The 25,517-nt window shown below is 36.7% G+C and overlaps 1 protein-coding gene across 1 annotated transcript in view; it reads right to left on the reverse strand.

The window, feature by feature from the left end:
- The window catches only part of MCTP1 (multiple C2 and transmembrane domain containing 1), a 220,215-nt gene that overhangs the window by 142,343 nt on the left and 52,355 nt on the right, over positions 1-25,517 (reverse strand). Inside the window, exons 3-7 of the mRNA XM_058825862.1 lie at positions 24,825-24,939; positions 20,688-20,830; positions 17,863-17,942; positions 17,205-17,310; positions 9,510-9,548 (exon numbers count right to left, since the gene is read on the reverse strand). Coding sequence (XP_058681845.1) covers positions 9,510-9,548; positions 17,205-17,310; positions 17,863-17,942; positions 20,688-20,830; positions 24,825-24,939 — 483 coding nt within the window. The remainder of the gene's footprint in view (positions 1-9,509; positions 9,549-17,204; positions 17,311-17,862; positions 17,943-20,687; positions 20,831-24,824; positions 24,940-25,517) is intronic.

Raw genomic sequence — 25,517 nt, forward strand, 5'->3', positions numbered from 1 at the left:
GTGTTTTCTAATGGTTACTCATTCCAAGTACTATGGTTATTCCCAAAATATTTCACTATATTTATTAAAGGTTTCTCTTCCCGAAGTGAAGGATTTGACTGCAAAGAAACATCTCACAAACTTGCTGTTTCTACAAAGGCAAACAAGAAACTGTGTGTGGAATACTCTTCAACTTAACCTGCGACATGGAGCAGCGGTGGGACATCAGAAAGCAGACTCTACAAAAATTAGGGCAGAATTGGGAAAATCACTTGCCAGAAGAGATTTCATTTACAACTTGGGAGCATTATATAAACTTCAAGTTTTTTCTCAGCATAATACACCTCTTGTTGAGGGCATACTATCAAAATTTCCAAAGACTTGACTTGTGAAGAAGTGATATTTTTTTTTCCTCTTGTTCCAGTTTATTAGAAGGCTTAGAGCAAAAGACTGGATAATAAATAACCAACACTGACTCTGCCCTGAACACAAGATGATGAGAGATACAGACATGTTGATGATGAGAAGACCAGACATGTTTAGGAAAGTATTTTATACTGGGAAATAAGCAGTGGTTATTTCTGCAAAGAATATACAGTTCTTGGGGGTGTTTGAAGAGCTGAATGGGAATCCATATGATTTTCAGGATTCTATAATGAGTTTGCATTTACAGCTCTTTTGAAGTAAATCTTAAGCACACTGCATAGCTCTCTCTTTCTAGATTTTCTTATTTTTTCTCTCATACAGTGAGACATTAAAAAGTTTAGAGTATACTTCATCTAAATTCCATATTTTCAGTAGCTCTTAAAATAGTTTGCTGCACTAGAGCATCTGCCTCGTCATCAAGCAAGGTGATTTTTTCTGACCAGTCAGGAGTTTGGTCAGTGGGGGTAATTTCCACAGAAGGCAGCAAGGATAACTTGATCTAGATGACCAAGAGCTGGGGGTAAAATGACAGACAGGTCAGACAGGAGTTTACACGAGTCAGGTAGGAGGCTGGAGAACAAATGTTCACATGCTGCTGGAGGAAGCCCTCCCAGCCACATCTCGCAGTTAATGACAATTAAAGCTTTATGCAGAGCCCAGTGGCATCTTGACTGACAGTGAAGCTCCACAGACTATGTCTTGCCATGCTGGAAGAGAAGCAGCCAGGTGCTAAAAAGAGGAATTGATCGGTTGTGGCTGTTCCTTCCTCAAGGTAGGGAATGCGGACCACAGTAGCGCTCGTTTCTGTCTTTATTGGTAACACACAGACACATGAAACAGCAAAAGGGAGAGGTACTGAAAGAGTCAGAGAATAGCTCACTGGAGCTAAAGCTATTGAGATTTCCTGGACATGAAAGGCATAGGCTGCGTGGCCTTCTCCAGCAAGAGTAGCTTCCAGCTGGCACCTTGTGTGTTTCTAAGCAAGATTGAAGGGAATCCAACACGCTTTTCTTCCAGCTGAAACCACACTTATTCTCAGAAATTACAGATAATTTACTCACATAACCTCTTTTTTCATATAATGGTTCTTATAGGCAGAAAAACAAAAAAAGAATGTTCAAATTTCAAGTCAAATTTGACAAAAAGTTAGGAGCTGAAAAAGTAGGAAAGTAAGACCTATTTCACATTTTACAGTTCTTTCCTTATGAATTTTATTTCACAGTGTGAGACAGGCACATTTCTAGGTACATTTCTGAGTATCTAAGAAACCTGTAAAGTCCAGCCCACAGTGAGATACAAATCCAGAAGGGTAACCATGAGAATAAAATAAAGAAATGAGCATGTATCTTTCTCAACTTCTGCTATGAAGAACTGTTTCTCAATACTTATTCTTGGGCAACTTATTTCCCTCAGAAAGCATGTAGTAAATATTGCAGCCTAGATTCACTTTTGTGCCACAACCAGAAAAAAAAAAGAAACTGCACAGCTTTTCATTTGTCAGTAAATAGGTGGGAAGTTACGAATTTCATATATAACGCCACAATTTGGAAAAAAGCAAGCTCAAAATCTCAGTCTACAACCATCATTAATATGGGGCTATTATTTACATTATTCACATTTTTGTGCAGGGTACAGGCATGGTGACTCCCACTTGACATGTTCTAAACCCCGCAAAAAGGGGGTGGTGCGTAAGTTGCAGCGTGCATGCAATTAAGTTTTCTCCCTCTCTCTTTTTCCAAAATGAAACTTAAACTTGACTTCTGAAAATGAGTCTTTCATGCTAAAAGATGCTCAAAGCTGCCTGTGAAAGAAAAACCACATATTTTCATATCCACACACTGCTTTAAAATTTAAACAGCATGCAAACACAGAATTTTCTTTTGTTAAAAACACAGCTTTTTTTTGTGTTCCACCTATTCTATGTAAATGTAATGTAGTGAATGGGCTAGGGGCACCAACAGGAAAGAATCTTCTGACAGAATTCCTCCCTCTGCTAGATGTGATTAATACAGATTGCCAAATGTCAGAGCTGAAAGATGATCTAATAATCATGACTTAATATTCTGCATGCATTCAGGTATTTCTGGATAACATTAAAGGATGGGAAACTAACTAGGCTTAGTCAGAACTGGGGCATTGATCCCAGGATAATCAATACCACATTGTTGATGAGCTACTGTCACTTTTGTCTAAAGAAGAGATGCACTTTTTTGGAATTTTTGAAAATCCACTATTTCTGTTTATCTTTGGGAAACTAAGTGTCCCCTGAATCTTAGTCCATATTGAGTTGGAGAAACTCCACATTGTCCTCTCCCAGCCCAACCTCATTTTTTCATTGATCAGCCCTCATGCCCTGCAAAGTACCACCTATCCCACTGGCAGTGCTTGGCAAAAAAACTCTGCTTTTATTAAATCTTCTCCTTATTACACACACCCCTAGGACACATTTCTCCTCCGAGTCCTGGAACGCAACAGACAGAAATAGAACAGTCTACCACAAACTTAGTAGTTTTTTCAAAGAGCAAATCAATAATCTACTTACATGTCCTTCAGAGGCACTTCTGATAAATAAATGAAAATAACTTTGGTTTCAAGGCTTATGTCCTAGGGTGACTTAATGATACTTGTATCCCCAATTTTCTGTTCTGTTTATTCTGGATGCTAAGTTCTGCACATTTAAGATGGTTCCAAGAGCGAAGGCGGAGAAAAGAAGCCACAGTTTGTTTTCAGAAACAGCACTCACTCCTCTGCCTTCTGCTCCTGGGCTGTGCTGTCTGCAGCACAGACAGACAGCAGGACAGAGCTCTCCTTTGCTGTTAGTTTGTTTTCAGCCAGCCGAGGTAGAGAAGTTCCCTGACTGTTTTTTTTCTTTTTCTTGGATCTGTTCAGCCCTGCTCTGGACTGAAAACCAAGACAAACCCCAGGAGCTCACACCTGTGACCCACAAGGGGCCAGGATGTGGCATATTCCAGTGCCAGAGGGACTGATAAGAGACTGAGTGGGCCAAGCTACACCCCACAACAAGGACTTTCTGGATTTACCATCTCTTCAAACAGCGAGAGGTTTCATTGTTTAATATTATTCATTTTTTTAATGCTTGTGTATACTTTGCTTGTTAAATAAACAGTTTTTTCCATTTTTCTCCAAAGAAATATTTTCCTGAACCAGTTAGGGGAGGGGCTGCTTGAATCTGCTTTCTAGAGAGACCCCTTTGGAAGTTTCGCCCAAATTTCCCCTAAACCAGAACAGCTTAAAAAAAATCAATCAAGAAATTAGTGAAAATATTTAGAAAAGAGAAATACTTCTCTCCATCACTTAACAGAGCACAGATGTAAAAATACAGCAAAGCGAATCAAAGTCAGTGTTGCAAATTACTGCTGTAAATTAATTTAAACAGAATTCTTCTCCCCCAGTTTGTAGGATGCTCACAGAGCTTGGATAAACAATGTAAAACAAAGACTGAGAATTTCAGTAGATACAACTGCTAGTTTTATATACAAAACAATTAAGAAATCAAGGGACAGTCATATGCATTTTGCAATGCTTTTCCCATATGAAATGACACAAAGTATGAGCTTGTATAATTCATCAGCATTGTAGACACTTAAGATACAGAAATGTCAATGGGATCATGATGATTCCTTCTTATTTTTTGCTCATTGTAACTAAGAAAGTTTTCTAAGTGGACCGCTACTGGTAATTATTGCAATACAAAAGAATGCTTTCCTTAACTTTTTATCAACTAAATTTTAGACTTTAGGCTACTTTAATTCTAGGTGAAGCTACTAAAAATTTCTACAGTTGAGAAATTTACACTGCCCTACACCCTGAGTGTTCTAACTGCCCTGTTAAATCTGGTTTATAGAGTTTATGCTAACAACCTGATACTCATACTTTGGCAGCATTTTACATAATTTTGTGGTTTTCTAAATGGAATAATTTGGCAATCTACATAAGTGTACTTGCTGGATGGAGCTCAGGTGTAGTATGATGCAGTCTGTGGCACCCACTGTGACTTGAATTTTCTGTAACAGGGTGAAAACGTTTATATAGGGCAACAGTGTGTGGAAGCACTTTGCAGAGAGGCTGTGCCAGCATAGTCCTAACCACCTCTGTTCTCTGTCCCAGTAACTCCCCTTGAAAACTGCGGCTGCAGTATGTGAAAGTCAACAGGTCTTCTGATGATCCTGTTATTTTCTGGCATAATCAATGTCAGCACAGTCCTAAATGTCAGCACAGTCTGCTGTTTTTGTTCTTAGTTGGATCAGCTGCTATCACTCATATACAATTAATGGAAATATAAGTCTCACCAAATATTTGCATAATTTTTATGATTAGGTGTCTACCAAACAGGCTTATTTATTCTGACTGGTTTTTACTTCTATTCCATTATTTAGTAGCTTTCCTTCAAGCACTATTTACAGCTGCTAAACTCACATCTAGAACCCTATGGCTTACAAACCACAAGTGTTTTTCTCAGCCTTAAAAGTCTTCAAAGAACTTAAAATGCAGTAATTCTACCATGTATTCTGCAATTCCTGAGAGTTTTGGCTCAGAGATTCTGGCTGAAAGATTGAACCAATTGTAAATTCCTTCATTTAAGAACTATCATACAACTCTATGCTTATGCTTGTCCTTGCAATACTTGTACTATGATTTGCTACTTCCAATTTTATTGCCTTCTCAAGAGGCATCTCATTCCAGTGGAAAAGCATTTTGTTTCAATTTTAAAACAGAAAAAATGCTTTTGACATGAGGAAAATGCAAATCAGGAGCCACAGAAATGAAGTATTTTGAGCTGGGCATAAAATGATCAGTTTTTAAGGCTATAGGTTTTGGCACTTAAGTTTGTGCAACTAGGGCACACATACTTTTGGAAAAGCTTCTAAAATAAATTTTTTAAAAAGTCAGCAGTTTGGAACTGAAAGAGACTCATTGAACAATTCATTCTTGTTTAAAATATTCATAAGTTCTATTTTTCAGTTTGAAAGTATGTGCAAAAGTTTCTAAAGCTGAATTAAGGGAAATATAGTTACCTAAATGCAAAGAAAAAAAACTTTAATTCATTTGCTTTAGGCAAAATTAATTTATCCCCAGTTTCAACCAACGAAAAGTAGCTTCTCAGCTGTGACTGAGGGGGCCCATGCAAGTCTCATGGAGTTCAACAAGGAAAAATGCAATGTCGTACACCTTTGTCAGGGCTACGGCAAGCACAGATTCAGGCTGGGCAGGGAATGGAATGAGAGCAGCCCTGAGGAGAAGGTCTTTGGGGGTGTTGTGGATAAGCAGCTCAACATGATCTTCTCATATTCTTCTTCTCATGACCTTGCTGCAGCCCAGGACACAGATGACCCTCTGGGCTGCATTGAGGGAAGTGTGGTCAGCAGGTCAAAGGAGACGATTCTCATCCTGTAATCTGTTCTCCCCTGTTGTGATCCCAGGTGAAGTACTGCATCCAAGCTCTGAGATTCTCAATATAAGGACATGGACCTATTGGGTGGGTCCAGAGGTGGCCACAAATCTGCTCAGAGGGTTGGAGCATCTACCCTATGAAAACAGACTGTGAGAGTTGGGGTTGTTCAGCATGGAGAAGCACCTGGAGAAACCTTAGAGTCCTTTCCAGTACCCAAAGGGGCTACAAGAGAGCTGAAGAGACACATTTAACAAGGGGATGGAGTGAAGGCACAAGGATGAGTGGCTTCAAACTGACAAGAAGGTAGCTTGAGACTGAGTATTTGGAGGAGATTTTTTGACTGTGAAGGTGGTGAGGCTCTGGAACAGGTTGTGCAGAAAAGCTGTGGATGCCCCATCCCTGGAAGTGTACCAGACCATATTGGCTTGGTCTAATGGGATGTGTCCCTGCAAGGGGGTTGAACAAGATGGTCTTTAAGGTCCATTCAAACCCAAACCACACTGTGATTCTACGACTTTGGGATGACAGTGTATTTTTAACCTTAGTTTATACATAACCTGTTGCACAACATACTAATTCATCTTCATTCCTGGGAAGAATTAGCATTTGGTTCTATATGGAGGCTAGCTTTGGAGCAAGCTGCAGGCCCCATGGCCTGCCAGCCCTGCCTGAGAAGCTAGCCTGGGAAATTCATGGGAGGATTCAAAACAATCTTCAAAGACAGAAAACAGCCTGCAGGTGCTGTTTGTCAGTTCCCATGTTTTCCTTGCAGGAGAGGGTCAGAGGGGTGATGAACCCCACTGCCAATGATGGTAATGTAGCACTTTACTAACCAATAAGAGTTTCCTTTCTGTACTTTCCACGAACTAGTCTATATAACATGGCTGTAGCAATAAACTAGAGATTCTCTCCTGTTCTGACTCCCTTGAGAGTCCGTGTCGTTCTTCCTGCAGTTCCCAATTAGAACGACAGTTCTAACTGATCAATGTCACTCTGAAAAATCATCACATATTAATAGTAAAAATTAAAGAGCATTGTTATATTTTACTACTTACTAGTGGTCTCAGTTCTAAACTACCACTGATGATATGAAACAGAAGAGAATATATAAGAGAAGAAAAGGCGATATCTTTTTCTCCAGGTTTTGCTGTGATAATATTACTTGAGAGGGCATAGCAGATAAATCTTACTTATATTTTTCCCTAATATGTTGGCTAAAATTGCTAAACCACTTGTTTAATCAATTTGTTCTTAAATCAAAGCATTTTGAAAGTTTTCCGGGTGTTTACTTAATGCATCATTAATATAAGATGTTTAACATGGGGTCTGTTCATGTTCAAACTCAATTTAATAGCAATTCTCCCACAGATGTGGGAACAGGAAAAGAAGACACTTATTCAGAAGAAAACAATTTTCAGTGAAACTGATGCTTCTGATAGAGCTCTCTCTCATATGCTTTGGCTAAAAGACATTGCCTTCACTGAAATAGCTTTGTTTAAATAGTTGTAGCCACACAGGAAAACATGAGCTAGGCATGCAGTTCATGAACACAACCAACATCACAGTGATTAGGTGTAGCATTGCTACACTTTAATTTCAAGCTACCTATGTTACAAAAAAGGTAGGCTTCAAGGACAAACTTCAAAAAGTGAAGAACAGTGCCATAACATGTAAAAACAAATTAAATTATTAGAGAGGTACATAAAGTCTCTAGATAGATACAAAATTAAATTTAGGAAATTTTATAATTTCCTAAAAATTACAAATGTTTTAATAAAAATATATAAGTATCTTAAAAAATTCTGATATTCTGCTTTTTTCTCAGCTTTCAGAAGCATAACACAAACTTCCTAAAGAAGAATGATCTCAAAAATGTCACTTTCTCTATTCCCTAATAGAGTTATGCACCTACTTTTAGACAACTTTTGTTTTAATCTGCAAATTAAATAAGAGTCTTATTTAATATTGATCACCCTGAATCGCAGAGAACAGTAAGACTTTTGAATGAATTCTTTGTAAACAGAAAATTTTTTAAATTTGTTTTGCTGAGAGCAGATCAAAGATTTAGAATGTTGGAATAGACCCACAAGGCAAATTATCTCTTTTGTTTTAACTGACATACTCCTGTATATAAATCATAAACACAGCAATGCATGTAAGATATTGTACATGCATTATACCTCTAGGTTAAAATATTACTTCAGCTAAGAAAACTATATTAAAAATGCAATGTTTAAACCATACATTCACTTTTTGCCGAATATTCTGATATGGCAGGTTGCAAAAATGCTAACTACTGAATGAAATTTTATCCAACTAATGTAACAAAGCAGAACAGGGATAAATAATTCACTTGAATATCTTTAAAGAATTCCCAGCTCTCACACTGTATTGTTCATTCAGGATTATTAAGCTCACAGTTTTGTCAGTTTGCAATGGGGACAATCTATTACCCAATATAGTCAGCACATCAGGAGTTAACATGTCACTTTCATCATGCAAACCAGTTCTACCCCTCAACATTCTCCCAGTTCTTCCCTATCTCTTCAGTTTGAGCATCTTAGATATTTCAGAAATTACAAGAACCACATAAGAATCAAAAAACTACATAGCATCACTTCACATATGAAGTGTCTTAGCTTCATAAACTTCATGAAGGAAATAGATTACTGTCCTGCATCCGAGAAGCAGACTGTGTGAAAAATCCATCCATAACCCTAGAATTATAAACACTGCTCTCTTTTGTTTTAATGTTAAAAACACAAATAGACCTTAAAAAGTGCAAATATTTGTCAAATGAGCACTTTATTAATAGGAGGAGGTTTATTAATAATCTCCCTTTTAAAGTTGTACCTGAATATGCTAGAAGAGTAAATAATAAAATAAGTGAATCACCCCACATAGCTATTTTTTTTTCTCATTTTAACATCTTTAAATGATAACTTCAATAGGCCTCACTAGCTCAAGTCTCTGAAAAATTTTGACTTGCTTGCTTTACGCACTAAATACACTCTTTTTAACAATACAGAGAGAAGAAAAAAGGTAAAAATTGGTTGTATTCCACTATAGTCAAACTCTCAGTCAAGTCAAACACTGCTCCTTTTTTATCACCTCCATAACTCCTAAGACAGGAAAAGCCTGGAGAGCTCTAAAGAGCTCTATAAAGTGGAGTCCATTATGCTCTTGTAAAGCTTGGCCATGACTGTCACCTGCGCACAATCAGTGACATGGGAAATCTGTCATCAAGCAGCTTCACTGTGAAAACTTTGCACACAAGAACTCGATTCAGTAAGATAAGTAAGTAACAGGAAAATTAATTCTTTGTTCACATTAACAAAGGCAATTTTTTACACTTGAGAAATTAAAGGTTATAAGAAAGGAATAGGGACATGTTGGCCACTTATAAGAAGTTACTAGATGAATTCAAGATAGGATAAAGCACTTTGACAAAGCTGAAAGGTTTTGTTTTTACATTAAAAGCTGAACTGTATAATGATATTTATTTAATGAAACAAAAAACACTGTCGTTGAAACACATTTGGAAGGGCAATAAATCCTGTGCCAGAAGTTTCCAGTCATATGGGGAAATATATATTTATGCTTGGCAGCAAACCATTGTTGTTCTAAAAAAAGCCCCAAACAAATAAACACCAAAAGCTAGAAGATCACATGCTAAAAGTTACAAAGTTACCTTACTTGATCTTTTCCAACTCTTCCTCATTAGCATTGTCTGAAAATAAAATAGAGCATTTTTATTACCTTTTCTCTGCAATACAGAAAGGGAGGCCAACAGTCTCAAACAAGGCAAATCACATTTAACCACCACCACAAGTCAAGGAGCAACATGTACACTCCAGCAACAGATCCGCACAAGACTGAAATAAATCCAGACAAGTAGCAGCCCTATGCACACCCAGGCATACTTTTCTGGGCAGTGAATGTCTCATTTCTGGAGACAATGCATTGCGCAAACTTGTAAGAAAGAAAAGACAGAAAGAACTAGATTTAAAAATGAAAATAAATAAATGTGCCATTATGGATAGTGACTTAAATTCTGAATGATATTTGAATATTTATTTATTTATTATTTCTTAATAATGAGTACTACAGTTTTTTTGAATAGTACTGTTTTACTCACAGGTGTAGCCACAAAAGAGAAAATCTGCATGAGACTCCTTTGATGACATGAATAGATTACAAAATCCTTAAGGTTATCACTGCTCATTCATTTCACAGCAGTAAAAACAGTTCATTGGTTTGATAATTACATACATGAAATGGAAAAAGAAGTTGGATCTTCACTGTTTTAAAAAGTCAAATTTTCCTGTCCCATTACATAAACAATCTGTAAAACCTTGCCACTGCTAGGAGCCAAAGTATCCAAGACAGATTCCTAATCATTAAATAAAAGAAACGTTCTGGACAAGTAGGTTGTGGAAAGTTTATCTGTGAACACACTGTTGTTTAAACCATTTCTATGGAACGCAAATAAATCAGCTTATACAATTTAGTAAGATTTAGCAGTCTGTTATTTATACTGAGCAGGAATAAATCAAAGGCCATTCATTTCTATTTAAACTTTTTCTGTGAAAAACAAACATTATTTTAATCTTTTATTAACTATTTCAAAAATCCTTGCTTTTTCAGATAATGGAAATAAATTTTAAAATGAAATAATTTTCCTTCCTAAAAAATGAAATTATATTTTGGCCAAAAAATTAAAATGAGAGAAAATATGTGGGGGTTTTATTTCTGAACTATCCAGAAGTTTTTCAACTAGACAGAGTTTTTACAGAAAAGAAAAATAACTAGCCACTGAGGAAACTTTTTAATTGCTATGGACATCTTAAGCCTAAGCACTCAGCAGTAAGCTAATAATAACTGTAGCACTGTGGCTTTGGAAAAGTTTCATGAAAATATTTTATTAATCTCGAGATGTAATTTAACTAATTTTTTCTAGGAGAAGCACTTAAGAATAAACAGCTTGAGGCCCTGAAGCGGGCCCTGAAGAAAATCTGAGTTCCTGGGTCCTGTCCAACACAGCACAGCTCCTCCCTTTCTTGTCATTTCTGAATCCTAGGTCAGAGGACAAACTGAGCTTCACTGCGCTTCAGACCAGGCCGTGAGCAAGGAACAAAGTCCTGACAGCTGAATTAACTATACAGGCTTAGATTAGATGCTAGGAAGAAATTCTTCACCATGAGGGTGGCAAGGCATTGGAATTTGTCACCCAGGGAAGTTGTGGCTGCCCCATTCCTGCAGGTGTTCCAGGCCAGGATGGATGGGGCCCTGGGCAACATTATCTAGTGGAGATGGTTGAGTGGAACTAGATGATCTTTAAGGGCCGTTCCAAACCAAACTACTCCATGACTCTCTCAACTCTGACGAGTTCAGTTTGAGTAGTAGCTACAGAAAGGTGTGACCACCCTTATTGAGTGCATTGGCTTCATCATCAGCTAAAGCAGATAAGCTGAAGTCATAACAACCATCCTTAAAAACCAATAAAATATATATAAATATAGCATAGAGCAGATCAGAATGAATGATCTACATGGAGTTTTTTAATCTGAAAATATTCCATGCCCTGAGTCTATCAATGGAGTTTTTCTAAATGATATTAATGTTCCTCTGGCAATCAATCAATCAATAAATAAATAATGCATGCTATGATTTAACACAGCAAGCAAACTGACAGCACATTAATGTTAATAGTTTCATATGAAGAAAAAAAAAACTAAGCATCATTTGAGACAGATTATTTTAGGAAAAAAGCAATGTCTTGAACTTTAATCTCATTAAATTACAGTATCGAGGTAGAACTTGTATGTTTTCTTTCTTTCCATTTCCTTTGTTTGTTAGGTTGCTGGCAGTGATGAACAGCTGTCCCCAGTCTCTGCTGGTCCCAAAGCAACGCTTCTTATCAAGCTACCAACTTTGTCATTTCCTGTAGCTGAAAACTGCCTGTTAAGACTCAGGTAAGGAACAGCTGTGGTAGTGAAGACATGCAGCATGTGGGTGACATGCAGCTCTGAAGAACTTGCCTACCATAGGTTTTCCAGTGATGGAATATGTGAACTGAATGCTGACGAGAAAATAGTCAGAAAATCTCACATGCATTGTGGAACCCATGACTACAACACCAAACAGAATCCACAGGAAGCCCGAATACATGCACGAAATCACAAAGAGCACACTAGCACACGCAGCACCACATGTATCCAAAAAATAATAAACACTGTCAGAATTGAAGTAACAAGACAAGCTTTGTTGGAGCAGATCTAAGAAAAAAATCAAGCAATTGCTACTTTTGGTTTCTTTTAAACTGGTCATCAAAAGGAGAAATTAATGAAAAATACAGAAAGTACATCATAACCACATTATTTTTTATGAATAGACTTAAAATTCACAAGTCTTTAAATAGAGCTGACAGGCTTTCACATTTTTATATACACATACTTCTCTCATATTTATTTATTTTACATCTTTTTAGTTTACACTGGTTTCCTAATCTGTCTGTCCTCTCAAAGCAGTAAAATTGAAATGCTGCATTAATGTCAAGGACAAGTACTTCTAAACAGAACAAAGCAAACACAAATTAATTGTTGAAACAAGTGCTACTGCAACTTTCTGCATTTGGCTGGAAATAGATTAAACTTTTCTTGACTACTAAAACCTTTCCAATTTTTATAGCCATATAAAAATAATTTATTTATCAATTTTGATTCACAATTTATGATTGTTCATAAATCACAACAAATCAATTGCCTTCACACATCAAAAAACAAACAAATAGGACTTCCAATAACTTTAGATATGCTATGGTTCTATTCAAGTACATAGTTCGAATGAGACTATGAAGATTATTACTTTAAATGTTCACATTTTTATGCCTTTAGGACAAGCACCAGGTAGCAAATGGCAATGATACAAACTAGATTTTCTAGAAATTTTGATTTATCTGCCCATACTCTTGAATAGTATTGAATAGTATTGAATATACTCAAGAACTGCAGACTATTTCTGCATTTTCTTCAAATAAAATGTACCACAAAAATCAATGTGTCCTTATTTCTGAAACTGGTTTACTGAATCTATATATGATTGAAATTAGGTCCAAAGTCCTCCAATGATGCAACCCCTGAAACGACACAATTGTAAACCACTGTTTTTCACAGTCCATCAGGACTCAAAAATAAATACTCCTCTTTCCTAGTCAGTGTAATATGGCTTTGCACACAGTTATATGACCCTATATTTACATTAATATTCTTAATTGATACCTGAATCCCAAAATGTAATGCTTTGATCTGAGGAAATGGGGCTTTCCAGATATAACTCTCTAGATCATCTCATCAGTCAGTGCACATAAAATCTTAATTTCATCAGAATTTTTTCAGAAAGATAAGGAAGAAAATGCTCCTGTGTGGACCAAATATCTCTATCATTTCTTTTCACACCTCAAGTCTTCATCCAAAACAGAACAACTGTGTCAAACTACCTGCTTGTTTTTTAAATCATTTGCAATAATACCTCTCTCACGGACAGGTGGCAGTATACAACTAGGCCCCTGAATTTGTCCCATTTAATTTCAAATTTGCACTTGCAGTATCTTATCCTCCAGCAGCAACAATATTTCTTAGACAGTGTGACAGGATTTTTCCTGTAACATACAGCTATGTTATTCTGAAACAGCAATAAAATGCTTTGTGAGACCTGTCCTCCAACAACATATCCTCAAAAGACTTTTCTTTTACCTGCACATTAATGCATGACCTCCAAAACAGCCTCGCTGCAGTTCAGGCAGTGAAAGGATCTCTTTGGAAAGTACAATCCACATCAAAAAGTTACCAAACAACACATCACAAACAGCAAGTCTTGTTTAAAAGGGCTCAGTTTGAAATATGGCCAGAGATCTGCCCAAATATACCACTGTAGTCTCTGTGGCCACATGGGAAAGCAAACACTTCTTTTGAAGCTATTCAATTTTTTATTTCCCCCGTGATCTTAATAAACATTCTAATTTTAAACATATGGAATTATAGTACCAGCAATTTAAGTGATTCCAGGAAATTTCCATTATTTTCAGCTTTACAATTAAACCATTTAACACCATTTACATGTAAAGCCATGTAAAGTGGTAAAATATTACCCTAATTACATTATTACTTGCAACTCTTAATTGCAGGCCATGTAAGAGTTATCATCAGAGCAAAGTAAAACCTATTCAGGAGAAAATTCATTTTAGAAATGTACACAATATAGGGATATTGAACCAACAGGATTTAAGTAAATTTGCAATGACAGGAAAAAACTGCACACAATGTGAAGACACAGCATATGTGTATCTTCTATGCATCAGTCACTAATGCATACTTAAAAGTGCTCAGGTTTTTATCTATATATTTCAAGTATATACAAATTATTACCTGTTTAGAGTTATCCAAGAAGAGAGGAAGCATCAATCATTCAAACAGCGCACTACACAGACTAGGAATGTAGGAGTTGCTTTTATTGCTGCTTTATATGTTGTATATTTTCAAGAGTGGACAAGAACTAGTCTTGAGCCTCTAACATAACATTTGAAAATCTATTGACCTCAGTATTTTTCATTTCAATAAAAATATCCTCATTGTTACAAAACCTTTCAAAAATAGCCAAAGATGACAGCTCAACTAGAGTGATAAATTTTGTAATATATCTGCTCCTTAAAGAGTAAATAAAATCTAATAAATAAACAAGTACCAGTAGTAACTGGAAAAAAGCTAATTGAGTCTAGAACTATTAAACCCCTAGCACATTAAACATACGGTAATTCCACATTAATTCTGTAGGTCATCTTCTCTGCATTGTGACACAAATTCTCTCATTTTATTGCAATTTTGCCAGAACTGCTCTGGGATCCATATCTTGGGAAGACTGCTTTCCAGTAATAAATATTAAGCTTCAGATTAGGCATCTGATTCTTAATTGGAATCTTGGCCATTTTCAAATTGAAGTTCCATTATAACAGTTTAAAAGGGAAGAACATTTGGTGATGTGAGTTAAATTTAAAAAAGCTAATAATGAAATGTGTAGTAATACAAACTCAATTCTCCATCCTATTACAACCAGTCATTGGATATTAAGAAAGTTGCTAACCAGCAACTCTAAAGTCTCCCAATAATTTCAACATTCATTTGCTAATTTACAAACACCCATATGAAATACATGTTACACTGTAGTGTCTTGATTTCACTTTCTCACCTCTAATTTTCTGGAGCACTCAGTATAATAGCAGACAACATGGGGCAGCACAGTAGCTACCCTCTCTGAATGATGAAGAAAGGAAACAAATGTGCTGTACACAAAAAATACAATGTTTCTGGGCCACATGACTTAGAATTATGACAGGATAGTGCCAAAGCAACTTGGAAAAACAGGGCAAATTCCACCTGACCCAGAAATGCTGGTCTCACCCAAATGCAAAAAAAATACAAACCTGAATTAATTTCTTAATTTAAGTAACAAAGACTCTTGGGGCATAAATTTGCAAGACAGAATTCTGAGTTGTATGGAAAAACTTATTGCTAAAAAAAAAAAAGAAAAATACACACTGCTTATGTAAGCCAGAGGCACATTACCACCATATTCCATTATTTTTATTAAGTGCTAGGAGAACCTCATGAGGAAAATTAACAGAGGACAAAATTATTTTCAAAATTTGCATTACTACATACCAGAGACCTCCTTCCAGTTGGCTTACTAAGCTCTTTAATATTGCTTGGGAAAAAAATGCAAACTGAACACTAGTAGAATCTGCCAGTACTCCGCAGGTGCATATGCAACAGGATGTCTCACACTGCAGCATATGGAAACATATATGTTCTTACAAAAAGCATGCAGCTGACCATATCCATGGACATATTCATCAGAGTAATGCTTTTTCTTGGCCTCTACTGCTACCTGTCCCTGAGGAAGGGCAAATAGGTTCATTGTTAATGGATCCTTAGGGGTGGATTAAGCCAAAACTATAAATAAGCAATAGAACAAAAAAAAAAAAAAAAATTAGAGTAAGTGCTTTGAAACCATAACTGGAAAAAAATAAATTAAAAAAAAAAAAAAAAAAAAAAGAAAAAACAAAGGAGTAACAGATTGGAAAAGGGTGTATAGCTGTCTTGGTGTGCATAATCATCTTAAGAGAAGAAAATTCAAAAGAGAAAAAGAAAGAAAAAGGGACAATAGAAGAGAGAGAAAGATACCACCACCTGTGGCTTCTGTGACACGTGGGTGATCATGGCCCGTGGTTGTGATGTACAGTCCTGGTCCACCACAGGTGGAGGCCCACAAAAACTGGGGGGTTATGACCCTGGCTCTTCCGGTAAATAAATGCCCCAATACCTCCTAGATGAGTTCTGGGCATAGAGAACAGTATTCTTCCTGGAAGATTCTGGAAATCTGGCTGTGTTGAAGCAGCAGGGGAGGGTTGAGAGCATGTGCCTCAGGGTTGTGTTCAAGCGTCTGGGCAAAGTTTGGGAGTAAACTTTCTGAGTTTTGTAGTTGCAGTGTTGGTTCATGGTGTGGGAAGGAGACTGGCATAAAAAAATCCAACAAAACACTGCCCTGCTTCCATGGGTTCCATTGCTTAAAGGTGCTTTTTCCTCTAATTTGAAAACAGCTTGTTTACGGCAAAATTTAGCTGCACAGTCCAAATTCTTCCCTACAGCCTGAGGCCAAAGGAATCCGTATTATTTTACAACCTCTCATACTGAGAATCACCTCTTCTATTCTTGCCATAGTTCTACTGCTCAAGTCAAAAGTCACAAAAGCTAATAAAATATAATAGAAAGAGTTTGTCACAACTAAGAGTATCTAGAAACCTGGAAACTATCTTCTTACCACTGTGCAGCTCAGAAAAGTAAGATTAAGGAATTACAATAAACTTAAAAAATCATACAATTTTGTAATTGAAATGTAAATTCAAAAAATCGAAAAGCATCAAATTATCTTTTAACATTAGTTGCTAAAAAAGCAGAAAACTACCTTTTTCAACTTTATTTTCTACATGGAATAGGATTTAAATATTCTTATATAGAAATAGCAGACTAGGTCCAAAATTCTTTAACCATTAAAATTCTTTAATGGTTTACTGATGTTCCTCCACATTAATCAGCACCATTCACCTACAACTGACTTTACCTGATCCATCTGAATCCCCTATTACTAACTATATAAGGGAGGATTCAACTCAGGTGAAATATGCTATACTATACCGGAAACACTGTTCAGTGTTATCTTAAGAATTAAAAAAGTCAAATTAATCTCATAATTTGAGATTTGTTCTTGTGCTTTATGTCATCCAACAGAGACCAATCACAGGAGTGATGACATTTACAAAAGTCAAAATTACCGCTTCTCGCTGGTCTCCAGGAGCCAACAGAACAGACAGGAAGATACTTCCCAGATCATGGTCAGGGTAATGAGGATCCTTCAGACTCAAGGTAACATCTGTTTGCCTAGGAGACAAAATCAATGCACTTACTAGGTCTTCAGACTCTCAGATAATGAAATTTCCCAATCACAATTTAAGGCATCTGATTTAATATGAACGTACTTATAAAACATTGGCACAGATTTGCCCCATTTCTACTTTTAAGTATTTCTGATGAATGCTCATAAAAAATACTAAATACTTTTACTCTGTATTAACTACTGTATTACATGTACTGAAGTAATTAAATCAAAAATATAACATTAATGGAGTAAAAAACAGAAAAATATTCAAACATTAGGGGGTAATGCTGTGAATAAAGCTAATACAAAAACAAGATTAAAGTGGTTATAAAACGAACTCCTCCATAAATACTATGAAAATGTGCATAATCAGCTAATAAATTAACATTCATCATATAATAATTTCTTAAACATAAGTGGTTTTCTTTGGTTAGATTTATGCTGTAAAGGTTTATATAATTATTTTCTAGAATAGTATTTTACCCTCAACTCCAAAAACATGGTATTAGCAGATAAATATATATGAATATTCTATAGGCTTGTTTGTGCCATACCTGTTTAATTCCAATGACGTGAGATCCAAAAATGCCGAACCAATGAAGTCATCTTGAAGTCCAAAGTCATAATCAAATACCTATGATGCACAAGAGCATTTCTTAGTACTAGAAATCTTTCTTTCTCTCTTTAGAGATTTTTTGACTATGAATTATTCTGGAAACTCTTTTTTGGAGTTGTAGTGTCATGTCTCTCACTTGCTGAATCAGGACTACCTAAAAGTAACCTGAAATTTTCTGGCCAGAAAATCAAGTCTGAAACTGCTTGTTTATAAGCCAGACTGCATAATATAGAGACAGTGGTTAATACTACTAGTAAACTACGCATGTGAACAACAGCAATTTTCTAAAAATGAACGAAATAGTTTTATAAACACAGACATTGAAAGAAGGAAGATCACAACAATAAAGTTAAGCAGAATCACTGTATTCCTATACATTGATTCCTTTATGAATCCTGCAAAGTGGAAGCAGAAGTGAAAGTTTATGGAAACGGTTTTCACTTTTATTATAACACTTGCATCAGTTGAAATAATATAATTGTACATTTTGGAGGTTATGCAACTTTCTAGGATTAGAAACATTACTATCTAAGATTAAAACTGAATGAATATGTGTAAGAAAACAATGACAGTTAATACTCTGCTATGAGGAATCTGCCTCCTAATTTGGTACCTAAAAGAGAAAATAACTTGATAAATTTACTAACATCCAAACAGGAACCCGGCCAGTACATCAGATGGTACTATTTGAGATGGGTTATGACTTCCTAAGAATGAAGAAAGAATAGCAAATAATCTGGGGGCAGCTATTGCAGGGAAACAAACAAAAAAAAATGGACAGCAACAAAGAAAAGTTGCAACACAAATGAAAAGAATTAAAAAGGGAAAAGATCAATTTTCAAAATCAACTTTTATGGTAAATCAACCTTTTTTGGGGTAAACAGGTTTTCTGAGAACTAGAACATATCTTCAGCTAGGTAAGAGTGAGACTTGTGAACACCTTACAAGGAGAAAGGAGAAAATTGAGTATATGACAGGACTAGGTTCAAGGTCTTCAACTCAAATGTAAATACTTCTACTATTGTACTTCAGAAACTCTTCCAGAAGGCAAAACAGTTCATCTTCTACAAATACCTTAATATGGTCAGGGTTAAGACAGTAGTAATAGAAATCCCATGGCCTAAAGGCTACAGCACAGCCGCACTCATGATACAAGTATGTGAGCAAAAGTCTCTCACATGCATTAATCTACCTGCATGCATTGATCTACCCTTGCATTTTCTACATCTGTTAGTCATTCCAATGGGAAAAGAAAACAAATGGTGAAATCTCAGTTCATGGTGCAAAGTCAAAATTGTTTTCTCCCCTCTCTCCCTCTACAAATTACCAAGGAAAAAATACCAAGTACTTTCAGGTGACTTAGTAAAATTCAGTCATGTCTTAAACTATCTGAATGAGCTGTAAAACCTAAAATACTTCAGAGAGTGTGTTCAGAATACAGCCATGATAGACATACCACTTGACACACTTTTCCTAGGGGAGAAAAATACACACCCTACTGCAGATCTGGTATTTCACATAAATCCCAAAACAGGTGACCATATTGCAAGTCTTTGCATCTTCCTCTCTCCTTCACCTCTTCATTTATTATGAGTTATTAAGCATAATAAAAGCAGGAAAATGCCATTTGAGGATTTTAATTAGCTTTAAAGCTTTTCTAGTAATGATATACTTTCTCTGAATAGAATGAAACACAGTACTGATTAATATTTAAAGGATGTTTAAGCGGTATTGCTCTACTAAAAAAAAATCTATAATTTGACATTTCGGTTAAAAATTCTGTCGTGAATTTTAGATTAAGACTGATACTAATCTAAAACATCATGTAATTTCAGATCATCTTAAGAGAATTATAATGGTAAGCCAAGTTTCCATACATATTGAAAATACAAGTATTTTCAATGTATTTCATTGTTTTTCAATGTATATCATGTTTTATTTTGAATCCTAGGACTACAGTTTTTCTAAATAGATTTTTGGAACATTATTTTTATCTACTTTGTTTTACACAACTAAGAATCACTTTTGCATATAGATCATCATAGACTACAAGGGCCAGAAAAGCATCTTTCTCTTCTGTGTGTATAAAACAATCATCACAGTTTTTTCTAGTTTCCATTCCAATACTGACATCTAAGAAATATTAGTGGCACTGCTGCTTATTAGTCATAACATTAGTGGCCACTTTCTGATCTAAACTCAAGCAATCTGTTATTTCAGAATAACTGGTGCATCCAATACAAAAGAATCAACCTCACCTGTGATTTACTAGGGACAGCTACAGTGTAAAAATGTTAAAAGCAGAAAATGGTATGAAATACAGAAACAAACTCACTGTGTTCCATACAAACAGAAAAATTAAAAAACTTAGAAGAATCAGGCAGACATCTCAATAAATTCTCAAAAACTGACCTCAGCAGTGAATTGCTTTTAATGGGACAGACCATGCTACATATCATCACTATGCAATGATATTTCATGATCATGAAATGCAGTTTACTTTGTCTCTTCTTCTGCTAAGATCACATTAAAGAAATATAAAATAATTATGACCTGAAGTAAAAAAAGGCCTGTATTTGCCACTTTTAAAAATGTTGACATCATCATTCTTCAGACAAAACTTAAATAATTTTCACTTTAAATAGTCTTTATTCTTCACTATTGTACAATGAATCCTTCAGTATACAGAACACCACAAACCCTGAATTCTTCCAATAATTCTTCAGTTGTAACTTATCAGACATATATAAGCTGGTGTCTTACCTTTATATACAATGGTTCTCTTAGGTTATCTATAAGAATGTTAGCTTTTTCTTCCCAGACAGGATTGAGGTTCTTGTGTACTGTTTTACTTCTAAATACTTCTTTTCCTCCAAGTTTGAACTTGACATATGGATCACTTGTTCCTGGCAAAGACACATATATACTGTTAATTCTGTCTTTATAATAAGAAATGTCTTTAATATTTCTTAATATGTCTTTATAATTCTGTCTTTATAATATACTAAGGAAATTGAGACTAAATTACTTTAAACAGAACTAAATGTAATTTCTACAGATAGTCAAATTCACAACAGCATCATATGAAAAGAATTCTTTATTGTCACAATCTATTACTTTTCAGGGTGTCAATACTCAGTTAATTGAGTCTGTTAACATCAAATGAGTGCTTGCATCACTTTCTGTTGTTTGCAATCCATTCTCAAAGTCACACATCAAAGGCTGGCAGTATTGTTTTTAGTTGACAGAATTAACTCGTTAATGCGAGTTAACAGAGTTAACTTGTCCTTATTAGGGCTACTATTTTGTCTTAATGCAACAGCAAAAATTAGATTATAAAGTTAAATTTACTCCTGTAAAATATTAACTTAATTATGTTGTGCCTTTGAAAAGGCATATACTCCACTGACACCTCTAGTGTAAGTCTTCAATGACTTTACTGTGTCCAGGCTTTTCTTTTCTATATAGACTCACTTCCTACAGCACACATTATGAGAAAATTAACTCTAAAGTCTGACCACAAAGTCCTCAACATGCCTCCTGCAGCAATCACCTACTCACTACAGAGCACTGGACAAAGCCTCTTGAAACAACTGAGTAACAATTAATTGTCATCAGAAAAACAACCCTGACAGGTATAAGAAAAATGTTAAATATGACATATGAATGCCATATATGTGGGACATGTATGTGGAAGTATCAGAAGAACTGAACCACCTGTGAAAGAAGGAGTCTTGGCAGGGCACAGAGACTTGCAGTCATCAAGGAGTGCACATGAACCTAATTGATCAAAGACTATCTTAAAATAAACAGTAATTCTAACTTGAGTAACAACTGTACCTCCTTAACAGTAGCAAAATTATAAGACAATACTTTTTTTTTTTTTCTTTAACTATTAGGGATTTTCAGGAGACCAGCAGATTTTAGAAGTTTGTGTTTGTATCCACTGGGAAATACATCCAAAATAAATAGCTTCTCTTAAAATTGCAACATGCTCTTCTAAACATAAATTAGAAGGGCTATGAGCAGCATTCTTTGTATTATTTCATCCAGCCACAAGATGTCAGTACTCTTTACCTGAAGTTAATCTCTCCCAGTTTCAAAAAAATATAGCAGTGGAAAACTGTGGTCTCTCATGTTACAGTCATTTGCAACTGTAATTCCTGGCACAGAATTTCAGTGGTTTTTTCTAGCACAACTAAGTTGTTCCTTGGTTTTTCAAGTAGTGGTGATAATTTTGAAGTCAAAGATCAAGTATTTAAATTAATTCTATGTAATGTGAAGAGTATTTTTAGTATGAACACTATGTTATGGTGTGCCCAGACCCTGCTCCTTGGGACCAACCACTCTACAACCTCAGGAATTCTGTTAGGCCTTGACCTTCACGCAGACAGCATGACAATGAAGCATCCCTTGACTGTACCAGAAACTTCTATATGGTTAAGGTGGGAGTGGCATTGAGTTGAAAGACAAGAAGGGAAAAATCAATCTTTTGCTGACAACTTTGGAACATCTAAAAGAAGAAAACTGATTCTAGCTCATGAATTGGAAGGGTTGATTGAGAGGGCTGTAAACTAGGTTTTGAGGGAGAAGGAGGTAAGACCAGGCTCAATAAAGATGAGCCAGAGGGCAGCATGCCAGTGTCAGGGTTGAACTTGATAACACAGCTAAAACAGATGACCCCAGCAGGGGTAACAAACAGAAAGAACTGGAGGCCATTCTGCAGTGGAAAAGCTGTGACACAAGTCACCATTACAGAAACACAGTAGAATGACTTGACTGTAGTGCTGCATGGATGTATAGAAGCTCTTCAGAAGGGTCAGGCAAGGAAGAAGAGGTGGAAGGGTGTAGCCTTTCAAGCAAGGCAGACACCCTGGTTCAAGGAACAGCACAATGGCCCCCCTTGGCCACTCAGACCATTACCCACAGCACCAATGTGATGGATGGTGAAAAATGGCATTTATTGCTGGAGAATTTGACCTTTTATGACCTAGGGTCATTCTGTTACTCCCATCTGCTTTCATCACAGCTAGGTGCTATTGGCTAATTGCAGGAGTCATTACCATACACCAAAGAGAAGGAGGGTTACTAACTTTCCGTTACATCCCGAAATCTTCTGTGCCACCAGGCCCTACTGCTACAGAAGGGTAGCTCTATACACTAAGGAGTGTTTCAAGGGCAGTGATGGTAAGTTTGGGTGCTTGTGGGTGAGATTCAGGGAAAATGACAATAAGGCAGACATCCTGGTGAGAGTCTCTTATAGACCACTCAACCCTCATGAAGAGGTGGATGAAGCACAGGTGGCTAGCTGACATTTCACAATTACCAGCTCTTGCTCTTGTGGCAGATTTCAACTGGCTGGATGTCTGCTGCATACTCAACACGGCAGAGAGGAGACAGACTACGAGATTCTTGGAGTGTGTGGAATTTCCTGCGACAGCTGGTAAGGGAGCCTACCAGGGCTGAGATTCCACTAGACCTGCTATTTGTGGATAGAGAAGGGATTGGTGAGAGTTGTGTTGGTGAGAATCTTGGCTGCCCATCTTGGGCACAGTGATTGAGTTTTTAATTCTTGGTGAAGTAAGGAACAGGATCAACAAAACCTTTGCCTCTGGAGGGTGGACTCTGGCCTGTTCTGGAATTGGTTAAGGGACTTTGCTGGGAAATAAAGGGGTTCAGGAAGGCTGGACATAGTTAAAGAAGAAAATCTCAGAGATGCGTAAGTGAAATGTCCCTATGTGCTGCGAGATGAGCTGTCAGGGTAGCCCCATCAACAGGAAATTTTTGCTGGAACTCAGGGTGGGGAAAAAAGGGCGCTTATGACCTTTGGAAGAAAGGACAGACAACCAGTGAAGAGTAAAAGGATGTAATTAGGTCATGTAAAGAGAAAAATAAGAAAGAAAAAAGCTCTGCTACAACTCAGTCTGATCACTGCTGTAAAAGAAAATAAAAAGTGTTTTTATAAATATATTAACAACAAAAGGAGGGCTAAATAAAACCTCAATCCTTTTTTGAATGCAGAGGGCAACACTGTCACCAAGGATGAGAAAAAGGGTGAGGTACTTAATGCCTTCTTTGACTTAGTCTGTAACAGTAAGACCAGTAAAACCAGTTATTCCAAGGGAAACCAGCCCTTGAGCTGGTAGACAGGGGTGGAGAGAGGAATAAACATCCTGTAATGTGAGAGGAATTAGCAGAGCTGTTTGGACAGTCATAAGTCTATGGGACCAGATGTGATTTACCCAAGAGTAATGAGGGAGCTGCTGGAAGAGCTCACCAAGCTGCTCTCCATCATTTATTTATCATCAGGTCCCAGATGACCAGTGATTAGCCAATACACTGCCCATCCATAAGCAGGGGCTAGAAGGTGGATCCAGGGAACTACAGGCCAGTCAGCCTGACTTCAGTGCCTGGGAAGGTTATGAATCTTGAGTGATTCATATGAAGGTTATGATTCTCTTGAGTGTGACCATATAGCACATACAGGACAATCAAGGAATCAAGCCCTAATCTCATTTCACGTCCAACCTGTTTTACCAACCTGATCTCGTTTCATCACCAACTGACCTGCCTGGTGGATGCTGGAAAGGCTGTGGATGCTGTGTACCCTGACTTCAGCAGAGCCTTTGGCACTGTCTCCCACAGCATTCTCCTGGAGAAGCTGGCAGCCCATGGCTTGGGCACGTGCACTCTCCAGTGGGTTAAGAACTGGCTGGAAGGCTGGGCCCAGAGCATGTGGACTGCGTGGTGTCACATCCAACCGGTGGCAAGCCACTAGTTATGTTCCCCAGGGCATTTTAATTTTAATCTCACATTAATAATAAATTTATAAATTAATAAATTTACCCAATGAACATGCAAATTGCCAATCATTAAGCCAGTGTTCACCAGCTCACTTACCTCCACGGTCTCGTGCAGCTAGATTCTGTCCTCTTCTTAGAGTAACGTCCAACTGGTATATTCCAGGGTCCCCAGGTGGGAAATCTGCATTACTAGTTCCAAATGAACTTGTTCTCTGGGGAGGAAAAAAATAAAAATGCAACAGCTAATGTTACTAAGCGTTTCACGTAAGTTATATGTATACAACATCATCCTACCAAACTAAGAAAAGGCCACTTCCCACTCCCCCACCTCAGAGCTACTACCCAACACCAAGGAATCTGCCCCGTTTTGTCAGCATGACAACTACCAAGATTCCTTCAAAGAAAAAAAAAAAAAGAAACAAAACAAACTGGTTGAAAAAACAGCCCTTTGATATAAAGGGGTTAGAAATTGACAGCCTTTAAGGTTCCTTCCAACCCAAACTATTTAATGATTTTAAGAACTACAGTTTTAATTACATTCATATCTAGTCCTGGCCCACTGAAGCGAAATAAGTAAGAAAACCACAAAGCTAGGCCTTACAGCATTATTTGGACTAGTCATTACCAGCGTCCTCAAATCCTGTGTAGATTAGTGATAATGTATGCATTGAATAAACGTACATGAATTAAGATTTTGTGCTCTACTGCAGTACTTTGCAAGCTAAGCGGATTTTTTCCCACAGAGTTTTGGGGGAAGCTATGCCAGGGAAATAATCAGAAAGACATGAAA

Source organism: Poecile atricapillus, chromosome Z (genome assembly GCF_030490865.1).
Source record: "Poecile atricapillus isolate bPoeAtr1 chromosome Z, bPoeAtr1.hap1, whole genome shotgun sequence".
Lineage (NCBI taxonomy): Eukaryota > Metazoa > Chordata > Aves > Passeriformes > Paridae > Poecile > Poecile atricapillus.